The sequence below is a fragment of the Strix aluco genome, chromosome 21 (genome assembly GCF_031877795.1).
Source record: "Strix aluco isolate bStrAlu1 chromosome 21, bStrAlu1.hap1, whole genome shotgun sequence".
Lineage (NCBI taxonomy): Eukaryota > Metazoa > Chordata > Aves > Strigiformes > Strigidae > Strix > Strix aluco.
The window spans coordinates 3,978,744-3,990,355 of NC_133951.1; the positions used below are offsets into that span (position 1 = coordinate 3,978,744).

General features: G+C 56.3%; 2 protein-coding genes across 2 annotated transcripts; one reads left to right on the forward strand and one right to left on the reverse strand.

Annotated features, from left to right (window-relative positions):
* Positions 1–2,173: 2,173 nt before the first annotated feature.
* On the reverse strand, positions 2,174–2,503 carry LOC141932805 (beta-keratin-related protein). The gene has a single exon (XM_074846923.1). It carries the CDS (start codon positions 2,501–2,503, stop codon positions 2,174–2,176), a length of 330 nt encoding a protein of 109 aa, XP_074703024.1.
* Positions 2,504–7,255: 4,752 nt separating this feature from the next.
* Positions 7,256–7,585, forward strand: LOC141932806 (beta-keratin-related protein). The gene has a single exon (XM_074846924.1). It carries the CDS (start codon positions 7,256–7,258, stop codon positions 7,583–7,585), a length of 330 nt encoding a protein of 109 aa, XP_074703025.1.
* The last annotated feature ends 4,027 nt before the right edge of the window (positions 7,586–11,612 follow it).

An 11,612-nucleotide genomic window follows, 5' to 3' on the forward strand; every position in this document is an offset into this window, starting at 1 on the left:
CTTAATGGAAAAGGGAAAAGAGGGAGAGACAGAGAATGGGGAAATACAGATCAGCGCTCTGGGTTTCTGTGCTGATCCCACCAGTGAGGGTTCCAGGAGGCAGCAGTTTTTTCGATGCCACCCGTCTTCTCCACTTCACTGCACTCTCAGGGTCCCCCTCTTTCTTTCCCCCCCTTGATTTATACAGACTTTCCTTGGGTCCGTCCCCTAGGTTGACCCACGTACCTACATATCCCATGTACAGGGAGGGGTAAGGTGTTTCATGGGATGCTGTAATTAGCATGATCATGTTAGCCTTCATTAGCATATTGAGGGGTGTTAACTTTAATATGCACTTCGTGGACAATGAATCAAAGGTCATTCAACGGACAGATGGCCCTTGAAATTTGTCCAGATGCACCAGAGCAGAGCCCTCCTGTCTCCACAGGGCTCCCTCCTCCAGCTACATATTGTGTTATGCGGGCAGCCTTATCAGCTTGGACCTCCACAGAATGCACCCTGTGACTCATAGTTTTGTCTTGCGACTATTTGAGGCATTTCTTTGATCAGCTTCAACTTTTGCTTTCTCAGGCTGTTTTTCTTAGTTTATCACAGGCCTGGTTTCTTGTCTCTCACACCAGGACCCTCTGGTGCCTCCTGTAGCCAACGCCCACTGTGACCTCATCCTGAGGGGCACACACCCACACGTGGCTCCCAAGCCGCTTTACCCACTCACTGCCTCAGCTGGCTTGATACTTGAGAGCAGTCACACACTGACTTGCATACCCTCACACGCTTCACTTGCTGGCAGCACATTATTTCCACTCACCCTGGTCTGTCCAGGTGCCGGCACCCCAGACAAGCAGTGCCGACGACCTCCGGTCCCACTCCAGTGACTGGCACCACCGAGACCGGAACCACGGCCACCTGTGGTTTGGCTCCAGTTGCTGGCCCCTAGACTTCCATACGCACACATGCACACAGATCAGAGAGCCCCTCACCAGGGAAAGTCGTTAGGAATAGAGCTTAAGAAGAAGACAGGACAGGCTGCACCGATCAGAAGCAGGGCACGTCCAGGCAAACATCCTGAACAGCAAGTAGTTCTTGAGGGACAGCCATGTTATCCCATCTTCCCTCTAGTTTCCTCACGTTTCTTCCTCCCAAGACCACCCTGAACCCTCCCTTCTCCCACCTCTGCTTCCTCCCACAAACACGCCATACCGAGTCTCGTGCTGTGCTGTGCTGCTCTTCCCCTGCACTCATCACAGTTTTCCAGTATCTAAAGGCAGCTACAAAGACGACGCACACTCCCTCTTAACAAAGAGCCACACGGAGAGAAGAGGGAGCAAGCGGGAGAGGTTTCGCCTTCATACAAGGAAGACATATTTTACAGTGAGAACAATCATTCACTACAACAACCTCCCCAGGGACGTGGTAGAATTCTGGTGACAGGAGGTTTTCAAGATGCAATTGGACAGGGCGCTAGATAATCTCATCTGGGCTCCCTTTCCTGCAAAAGGTTGGGCTAGATGATCTTTGGGGGTCCCTATCAGTTGGGGCAATTCTATGATTCTGTGGCAATTCCGGCTCCCTTCATGCTTTATGTCGTGGCTTTTGAGGTGTGCCGATGAGTAATGGGGCTCCTTCCAGAAGAGCTGAAGAGCTCTCCCCCCTGCCAAGCTGGCCTTGTCTCCATTGTTATAGGCTGTCAGGGGCGAAACCCGGCAGCTATGGAAAAATCCGTAGCTGTAGCAAGGGAGGAACTCTCTTGGACAGTCCGCTGGTTGGGATTGGAGAAGAAGGGAGAATGAAACACGGCTCTCTAGCAAAGCTGTGATGCCCAATGTCTTTAATGAGAAAATCAAAGGAAAATGGAAAAGGCGAGAGCTGAAGCAATGCATGTTGGAGGCCGAGAAAAGCTCAGAGAAGTGCTGCCGTCGGAAGGAAAACCTCCACGCCAGGCATGCTTCCTGTGCAACTCCCCCTCAAGGCTCTGGCAGTCACGTATGCTCTAGACGCATTGCTACGGAAGGAAGGTGGAGGTGTTTGATGGGGAGCGTAAGGTAAAGCAGAGCAAGAGGGGGAAAGAGAGAGGCTTCCTTGGGAAGAGACGGAAGGCCGCTCCCTCGGGGCTGGCTCCTGGACTTTCCTCGAGGCCCCTGGTGCTCCATCACGGGCAAGCGATCCACGGGCTTCAGCATAAGAGATTGCCCCGTCCCAGAGGCCCGCAGAGCCCGCGGCCCAGACCGGACCACCCAAAGCCGCCCAGCCCCAGGGAGCCCCCAGAAGCGATGGGCACACTGGCAGCGCTGAGGGAGCTCCCCACGGCAGCCGACGCGGTGGATCCCACGGCTGTGCTCTGAGGGAAGGAGCTGAGGATTGGGCCCGGCAGCGTCACCATCACTGGCGAGGGCTGGATCGCAACGCTGGAGTCGGCGCACCGGATGACGCAGGGCTCGTTGCAGCTGTTGGCAAGCGGGGTTGGGCCGCAGGTGGCTGGCAGGCACGGGCTGTAGCACGACATGTCTTGCAGAGGGAGGCGACCCTGCAAGACCGGGAGGGAGCAGAGGGCATTAGCTGTCGGGCCCTTTCAGACCCCCAGCTTGGCTCCTCCGAGAACAAACCAGTGGCTGGCCAGGGCCACATCTCCCTGGGAAGTTCCTTTGCATGCCAAGAGTGACCAAGGCCGGTCGCTGTGCCATGCATGGGGGAGGAAGCACCTGGTGACCCCTTGGACGGTACTGGTCGTGCAGCCTCAGATTTCAGCAGAGCCACTGCTACAAAAGAGCCCAAATGACTCCCTCTCAGGAGGGAAGAAAGCTTTCCCTCTTCCCTCGCCAGCTCACCTCCCAGAAGAGGGAAGCACAGTGTATTTTCAAGCCTGGACCACGTATCAGAAGGACCCCGCACAGAAGGGAAGCAGTCCCGTTGACAGAAATCCTGCCAGCACGAAGAGAAGCAGTGAGTTCAGACTTACCAGGTTCAATGTGGAGAGCAAGGGAAGAGACGTGGATGGAAGGGCTTGGAGTGGCCCGGGCTTTTTATATGGTGAGCCAGCGCCTCGGGAGACCTGGAACACACCTTCTTTGTGAAGCACGTTAACAAACAGCAATTTGAGGCTTGCAAAGCACAGCCCACAGATGAAGAACTTGTCCCTTTCATCTGAAAGGCCCGGCCTGTGTTTCCCTATTGGGTGAGAGCGCAGTGATGCATTAGTTGCTGGCTCCTCAAAGCAACGGTCATTTGAGGTCCCATGCCACTTCCCAGGGAAGGGTTTCAGTAGCTCCAGGCCCTGTGTGTGGGTTGTGCACATCCTTGCTGGGGAACGTGAGTACCACTCTCAGTCTGGGCTTCAGGCGTGGAGCACTCGTGATGAAGGCCACTCACGTGGGTCTCCTGTTGAAGGGCTGAGGCTGACCCTGAGAAACACAAGGCCTTGCACGGCCATGGGAGGGCTCAGCAATGAGCTAAGGCCCGGTGTGACTGTTTCTCCTTCTCAGAATTCTCATTCTCAAAGTGGGTAGTCAGCCCCAAGGACGCAAGGTCACAGGGGCTGAGGAGGAAACTCATAGGCATTTGACTGAGGGTGCATTTTGCTTTCGGTCACCTTGCCAGCCCTGGAAAGGACAAGTGCTCTTGTGGCTGCAGTTCAAAGCAGAAGGCATGTTGCGGAGCAAGGATGGGCCTGTGCTGTCCGCTTCCTGCCCTCAGGTGTTACCACGCGCCTGCTGTGGCAGGTGGATGCACGTGCCCTCTGCTGCTGCCTCAGCTTTGCTTGGGCACAGCAAATGCCAGGCTCCTCATGTGGTAGAGGAATGCCTCCCCAGCCTTCCCGCATCTGGCAGTGGAGGCAGGATGGCAGGCCAAGGAGGAGAGCAGCCCAGCGATGGCCCTCGCTGCCTGCTGTAGCAGAGCTGTGACGGGCTGTGTCATGCTCCTGTCTGGTGACAAAGGAGGCTACGTGAGGAGCAGAGTGTCTGTCCTGGTGCCTGCTCCTGTTTGCATAACCTCTCAGTTGCCACAAGGCAGAGCAGAGAGGCGGGAGCAGCAGGGCTGTAGCCAACTTCTCTGCTTACCCACCGCGGCCTTTGGCATTTGCTGGTGCTCATCAGTAGTTTGAGCGCTCATCCATTAGTGCACCGGCCGGGAACAGAGCAGCCACAGGGCAGGGCGTCCCATGCAGGGAGTTTCCCTCAGGGCTGGTCCCTGCTGGCATCTTCCCCTGCAGAGTTTGCTGTGGGCAACCCGTGCCCCTTCTGTGGGGATGGGCCACGTCTCTGAGGGCCAATCTCAGGGCTTTGGGGGGCTGGAAGATATAGGCAACCACTTCCCTGCTCTTCAGCTGAGGACACGCTGGGGACCGAGTGCCTCGCAACTTCCTCAGAGAGCCTCAGAGCCTTTCAGGAGGGAGCATCACTGGCTGCTTTGTCAGTGCACTTCCAGTTCCACCTGGAAGAGGCACGGGTGGCTGCCGCCCACCCTGGTGCCATGCTGACTGCTGGGACCTGTTTCTGCCTGTCCGGAGTGAGCACGTTTCCACTGTGAGCTGTGGCACTGGGTCTCCCGTCCCATCAGGATGGCACAACAGCCCCAGAGCATGGCCCTGCTGCAAGCGACGGCAGAAGTGAGTCAGAGCCATCAACGTTTTGCAGGAGAAGACAACATCCCCCTTCTAAGACCCTTTCCCCAAACGGTACGGCCGCCCGGGTGAGAGCGTGGCCCATCTGCCCAAGCAGCACGGGCAGGCAGAGGCTTTTTCCAGGCAGCTCTCAGGGCTGGCAACACACGCCTGGCCTTTGAGCTCCCGCCACACCTCTCCGGACAGGCAAGGTCTCCTCTGTGTCTCGTAGGGTAGCAGGGAGCACCATCTGCTGCCACTCAGAGGCTGCAGCCTCAGTCTGGTGGTCTGTCACACCGGTCCATCAAAGAAGCAGGCTCCCCAGGCCCTGGACACTTACGGGCGGAAACTTTCCTCGGTTTGGACCGTGCTCCAGAAACGTCTGGGAGTGGGAACGTCAGGGCACGTCCGTGCTGTCCTTCCCTTGGCTGCCATTTCACCAAGGAGGATTTCACCCAGGATTTCAAGGAGTCACCAAGTGGTTGGGCAAGATGCTAACAGCCATGACAACACTGTACACAAAGCTGCATTTCTGCAGGAACGTGGACACGAGGTTGCACCTAGGGTCCTGGGCAGGTCTGAATCCATTTCCCCCGGATTCCCTGATGCCAGTGCATGGATGATGTGCACCGAGGTGGAGCTGAGGTCTCTCGCAGTGCCTCAGCACTATTTGGTGACTCACAGGTGACTCCAAGGTGGTCTGCTGGTGCCACCTTGCAATTAAAGGGCCCCGAATGTGCCAATCCATCCCTGAGCCAGGGAAAACAAGCCAGACCCTCTGGGTCAGTGACCTGAACAAGCCAGCAGGCAATGATGCAAAGGTGAGTGTTGTTTGGGAAGACTGTGCCGAAGCAAACAGGTCCACTTGGTGATGGCTCGCTTTCAGGCCTGAGTCAGCAGGCTCCTTCATCGCTCTCCAGGGCCGTTGTTTCTCCTCAGGAGAGTAATGAGTAAAGTCCTGGCAGGCAAGGCAAGGGCTCTGCAGTTCCCAGAGAACTGGCCTTTCCTGACTGAGGACAACAGCTGAACTGCTGGGCCCCCTTTGCATGGTGTGCATCACCGAGGCCCGAGGGGAGCAGACATCTGCCACCGAGTACCCTGAGCCACTCCAGCAATGGCCTCCGTGTCCCCATCCCTGCACACAATGGGGTTTTGGTCCAGAGTGCAGGACGGCCTTGTTTGACCATGACCTTCCAAACACTCTGGGGATCTGAGTCTCCTCCATTCTCTGTCCCCCAGTAGAACAGCCATCCTGCAGAGGCTTGGCTGGGCTCCGAGCAACTCCATAGGCGGCAGGCACTGGTGTTGTTCAGGGTCAGTGTCAACCCGTCAAAGAGAGACCCTTCTGAGTGGCCTTCAGGCGTGCCCCACAGGAAAATTCCTATCTAAGTGGGGCCATGTTCCCCAGGAAGGGCAGGACGTGTACATCACCTACTCATGGCCTGAATCTGCTGCAAGGCTTCACCAGCTACTGGAACGAGACCTCAAAGGAGCGTTGGTCTGGGGAAGAAACATAATTGCTATCAACAAAATCACGTCAGTGCTACCCAGGATGAAAAGGGAGGCACGCATTTCAGGCAACGGAGGCATGTCTTTCATCTACCAGCATAGGTGTGAGAAGTCCAAATTGCTGTTTCTCAACATGCTTCATGTTTGTGGCATTTTTCAGCTCCTCCGGGGCTCTGGGCCGCAGTATAAAAGCATGCCCAACTGCCAGCTCCTCTGTCGTCTCCTCGTGCCTTCCCCTGCTCTCTGAAGTTGGTAAGTGTCAGTTCATTTTGCCTCTTGTCTCCTCGGTTGGCAGGACAGATTTTGTGGAGAGGGCTGTATCCGCAGTTCAGCAATGCTCCTTTTGCACTGTTGGCATGACGAGAAGCTTCCACAGGAGAGCTAGTCCCACCATAGACGTCTTCTTCCGTAGTGGCTGCTGTCTTCAGGAGCCCTGTTGCGTTTTACTCAGACATGTCCCCTCCTGAAAGATGTGGGTGAGAGGAGCCTGACCTGACAAGACGAGGGGTCTTGAGGGTGGGGGCAGGGAGAAGGAGACCCGTTTGTCTGAGTGAACAAATTGATGCTTGTACAAGGGCTGATGGATGATCAGGAAGTACAGAGCCCGATGCCAGGAAGAGGGAGCCTCTTGGTGTGCAGTAGAAAATCGTTCCCTGACCAAGGCCACAGCACCAAGGCTACGCTCCACCCGTCTGGAAAACCTGGCATCCATTTCCTCACGGCGGGAGGGGGCTTACTGAGGACTCTCTCTGGGGCACCTTCCCTACCAAATTTCCAGGGCTGAGCAGAAGGAGTGTTGTGAAATATCCTCACAGCCTGCAGACATCCCCTTGGTAATGGAGTCACCGGAGGTAGCAGAGGGCCTCCATGGGGCAGGCATGCCTGGGCGTGGCAAGGCCAGCTGAGGTATAGGCTGCGAGGGAGCTTGACTTGGACAGGGGAAGCTTCATTATGTTTTGACGGACCCTCTCGGATCACCCTTCAATTACTAGCAAATACCCAATGCAGACCCCATCCCAAATCTCTATCCGCTGAGCGGCCAGCCACTGGTTTGTTCTCGGAGGAGCCAAGCTGGGGGTCTGAAAGGGCCCGACAGCTAATGCCCTCTGCTCCCTCCCGGTCTTGCAGGGTCGCCTCCCTCTGCAAGACATGTCGTGCTACAGCCCGTGCCTGCCAGCCACCTGCGGCCCAACCCCGCTTGCCAACAGCTGCAACGAGCCCTGCGTCATCCGGTGCGCCGACTCCAGCGTTGCGATCCAGCCCTCGCCAGTGATGGTGACGCTGCCGGGCCCAATCCTCAGCTCCTTCCCTCAGAGCACAGCCGTGGGATCCACCGCGTCGGCTGCCGTGGGGAGCTCCCTCAGCGCTGCCAGTGTGCCCATCGCTTCTGGGGGCTCCCTGGGGCTGGGCGGCTTTGGGTGGTCCGGTCTGGGCCGCGGGCTCTGCGGGCCTCTGGGACGGGGCAATCTCTTATGCTGAAGCCCGTGGATCGCTTGCCCGTGATGGAGCACCAGGGGCCTCGAGGAAAGTCCAGGAGCCAGCCCCGAGGGAGCGGCCTTCCGTCTCTTCCCAAGGAAGCCTCTCTCTTTCCCCCTCTTGCTCTGCTTTACCTTACGCTCCCCATCAAACACCTCCACCTTCCTTCCGTAGCAATGCGTCTAGAGCATACGTGACTGCCAGAGCCTTGAGGGGGAGTTGCACAGGAAGCATGCCTGGCGTGGAGGTTTTCCTTCCGACGGCAGCACTTCTCTGAGCTTTTCTCGGCCTCCAACATGCATTGCTTCAGCTCTCGCCTTTTCCATTTTCCTTTGATTTTCTCATTAAAGACATTGGGCATCACAGCTTTGCTAGAGAGCCGTGTTTCATTCTCCCTTCTTCTCCAATCCCAACCAGCGGACTGTCCAAGAGAGTTCCTCCCTTGCTACAGCTACGGATTTTTCCATAGCTGCCGGGTTTCGCCCCTGACAGCCTATAACAATGGAGACAAGGCCAGCTTGGCGGGGGGGAGAGCTCTTCAGCTCTTCTGGAAGGAACCCCATTACTCATCGGCACACCTCAAAAGCCACGACATAAAGCATGAAGGGAGCCGGAATTGCCACAGAATCATAGAATTGCCCCGACTGATAGGGACCCCCAAAGATCATCTAGCCCAACCTTTTGCAGGAAAGGGAGCCCAGATGAGATTATCTAGCGCCCTGTCCAATTGCATCTTGAAAACCTCCTGTCACCAGAATTCTACCACGTCCCTGGGGAGGTTGTTGTAGTGAATGATTGTTCTCACTGTAAAATATGTCTTCCTTGTATGAAGGCGAAACCTCTCCCGCTTGCTCCCTCTTCTCTCCGTGTGGCTCTTTGTTAAGAGGGACTGTGCGTCGTCTTTGTAGCTGCCTTTAGATACTGGAAAACTGTGATGAGTGCAGGGGAAGAGCAGCACAGCACAGCACGAGACTCGGTATGGCGTGTTTGTGGGAGGAAGCAGAGGTGGGAGAAGGGAGGGTTCAGGGTGGTCTTGGGAGGAAGAAACGTGAGGAAACTAGAGGGAAGATGGGATAACATGGCTGTCCCTCAAGAACTACTTGCTGTTCAGGATGTTTGCCTGGACGTGCCCTGCTTCTGATCGGTGCAGCCTGTCCTGTCTTCTTCTTAAGCTCTATTCCTAGCGACTTTCCCTGGTGAGGGGCTCTCTGATCTGTGTGCATGTGTGCGTATGGAAGTCTAGGGGCCAGCAACTGGAGCCAAACCACAGGTGGCCGTGGTTCCGGTCTCAGTGGTGCCAGTCACTGGAGTGGGACCGGAGGTCGTCGGCACTGCTTGTCTGGGGTGCCGGCACCTGGACAGACCAGGGTGAGTGGAAATAATGTGCTGCCAGCAAGTGAAGCGTGTGAGGGTATGCAAGTCAGTGTGTGACTGCTCTCAAGTATCAAGCCAGCTGAGGCAGCGAGTGGGTAAAGCGGCTTGGGAGCCACGTGTGGGTGTGTGCCCCTCAGGATGAGGTCACAGAGGGCGTTGGCTACAGGAGGCACCAGAGGGTCCTGGCCAACCACCAGAGACATCATAAGGCCATTTCGTGTCTGCGTGCATGTCTCTGGGGCCAAGAGAACCGGAGGAGCTGGCTGCCAGAACGACCAGGGTGTCAAGGTGTGCTGGTTTGGGGATAGAGGTAATTTTCTTCATAGTAGCTGGTATGGGGCTGCGTTTGGGGTTTGTGCTGAAAACGGTGTTGATAATAGAGAGGTGTTGTTGTCGTTGCTGAGCAGTGCTTACACAGAGTCCAGGCCTTTTCTGCCTCTCACACCAGCCCACCAGCCAGTAGGCTTGGGGGTGCACAAAAAGATGGCCGGGGTCACAACCGGGACAGCTGACCCCAACTGACCAAAGGGATATTCCATACCATATGACGTCACGCTCAGCACATAAATCTGTGGGAAGAAGAAGGAATGGAGGAGATGTTTGGAGTTATGGCGTTTGTCTTCCCAAGTAACCATGATGGAGGCCTGCTCTCCTGGAGACAGATACCTGCCTGTCGATGCAAGGAGTGAATGAATTCCTTGCTTTGTTCTTCTTGCGTGCGCGGCTTTTGCTTTATCTATTAATCTGTCTTTATCTCAACCCAGGACTTTTACCCTTCCGATCCCCTCCCCCATCGCACCGGTGCGGGCAGTGAGTGAGCGGCTGCGTGGTGTTTACTTGCCGCCTGGAGTGAAACCACACCACCAGGCCCACCGGAGCCAGGGACCAGCTACAGGGTGGACGGGGTGTCTCAGTCCAGCTGCTGGAGTGATCCACGTTGTACATGTGTGTAATATTGTCCCACTCACAGTCCTTCATCGTGATCAGCCAGAAGGGGACCTGGACGAGGCTCTCGGTGCCCTCTGTTGAGTGCTGTGTGTTCCTGCCTGGGTTGATCGGTGTGGTCGGCCATGTGTTATATGTGTCGTACACATGGATTTGTGTGTGTGTGTGCCTCCTGGGAGGCATGCTCAGCCTCGCTGATGTCTGGGCCAGGGGCCATGGAGCTGTGGCAGCCTGAGCCTGAGCTCTGCTGGGCTCCTGGGTTCAGCAGCCACTGAACAGAAAGGGATCCTTCTGGGCTCTCCAAACCGCCAAGCTCGCCTGTCGATGAGGAAGAGTTCTGCTCTGCTTCTCTTCTCTGAGGCTGGGGTGAGATGAATGCAGGTGAGATTACGGTGCCTATGAAGAAGCTGACCTCTCCACAGCAGGCAGCCCCTTTCTCATCTCCCACAGACTCTCCCCCTGGATTCAGACCCAACTGGGCTGTCAATGGCGGCAGTGGTCCCCTTTACCTGCCTCCCAGGCCTTAGGGATACGTGAGGCTGGCGGGGGGTTGGGTAGAGGGGTGGGGTCAGCAGCATTCTGAGCTCTGAGCCCCTTGGCCAAACCCCAGGCTCTTCTCCTCGCATCTTGCTTCCATGCAGCCACGTCCAGGTACGCTGCTCACAGGTGCTGAACTCCAGCAACCACAAGGCATCCTTGGAAGTGCAAAAGTACTGGGAAGTGCACCCAGAGGAGAGCAGGGTGGGGAGATCAAGGTGTCCATGGTCGTGGGGAAGAGATATCCCAAGGAGATGTCCAGGGATTGGGAAAGGGAGGCAGGTGGCCAGAGAGGCAGAAGTGCAAGTGTGTGTAAGAGAGGGGTGGTCGTGTGGGCAGGAAGAGGCTCCGGCCACCTCTGTGTCTTTCATAACCACGCAGGATCATTCCTGTCCTCTGACCCCTGCCAAGTCGCTCCTGACCACGCGATACAGCACATCTCTTGGTGGCATGGCTGGCTGCTGGCTACTCCTGCCTCCACACAGGTCTTCCCTGCTTTGTCACAAAACTGGTTAGGGGCTTGGTGTGTCTGAAATTTGAGGGGAGGCTGTGAGAGCTGGGATTCTTCCCATACCTGATGGAAGGGAATGAAGAGGGAGCCATAATCACTTCTCAGAAGTACCAACTGGCAGCACGAGTGGGAGTGGGCACAAATTGAAACACATGAAGTCCCAGCTCAAGGCAAGAAAACACTTCCTTACCATGAGGGGGGTCAAACAGCAGACCAGGTTGCCCAGAGAGGTTGTGGAGTCTCCATCCTTGGAGATACTCAAAACCCAGCTGGACGATGTCCTAAGCAACCAGCTCAAGCTGACCCTGCTGGAGCACTTGGCTGCCGCTGCCACCGCTCCTGCTGCTGCTTGTCCTGCTCTTGCTGCTGCTCCTGCCACTGCTGCTGCCACTGGTTCTGCCGCTGCTCCTGCTCTCGCTGCTCCTGTTCCTGCTCCTGCTGCAGCTCTAACCCATTCGTCGATAGTGGATACTATGACCAACGTTAGAGGGACCCTACCTCCAGCCACGTGGAGGACAGGAACAATCGAGTTTATTGGCCTGTGTGGATTCGATGGCTTGGCACATTCCACCCACAGCAGTATAAGGCTCTAGTGGACACTGGTGCCCAACGCACCCTGATGCCATCCCATTTTAAAGGGGCAGAAACCATTGGTATTTCAAG

Excerpts from the sequence above, each read along its gene's own strand:
- LOC141932806 (XM_074846924.1), top strand. The coding sequence starts at position 7,256 with ATGTCGTGCTACAGCCCGTGCCTGCCAGCCACCTGCGGCCCAACCCCG.
- LOC141932805 (XM_074846923.1), bottom strand. The coding sequence starts at position 2,503 with ATGTCGTGCTACAGCCCGTGCCTGCCAGCCACCTGCGGCCCAACCCCG.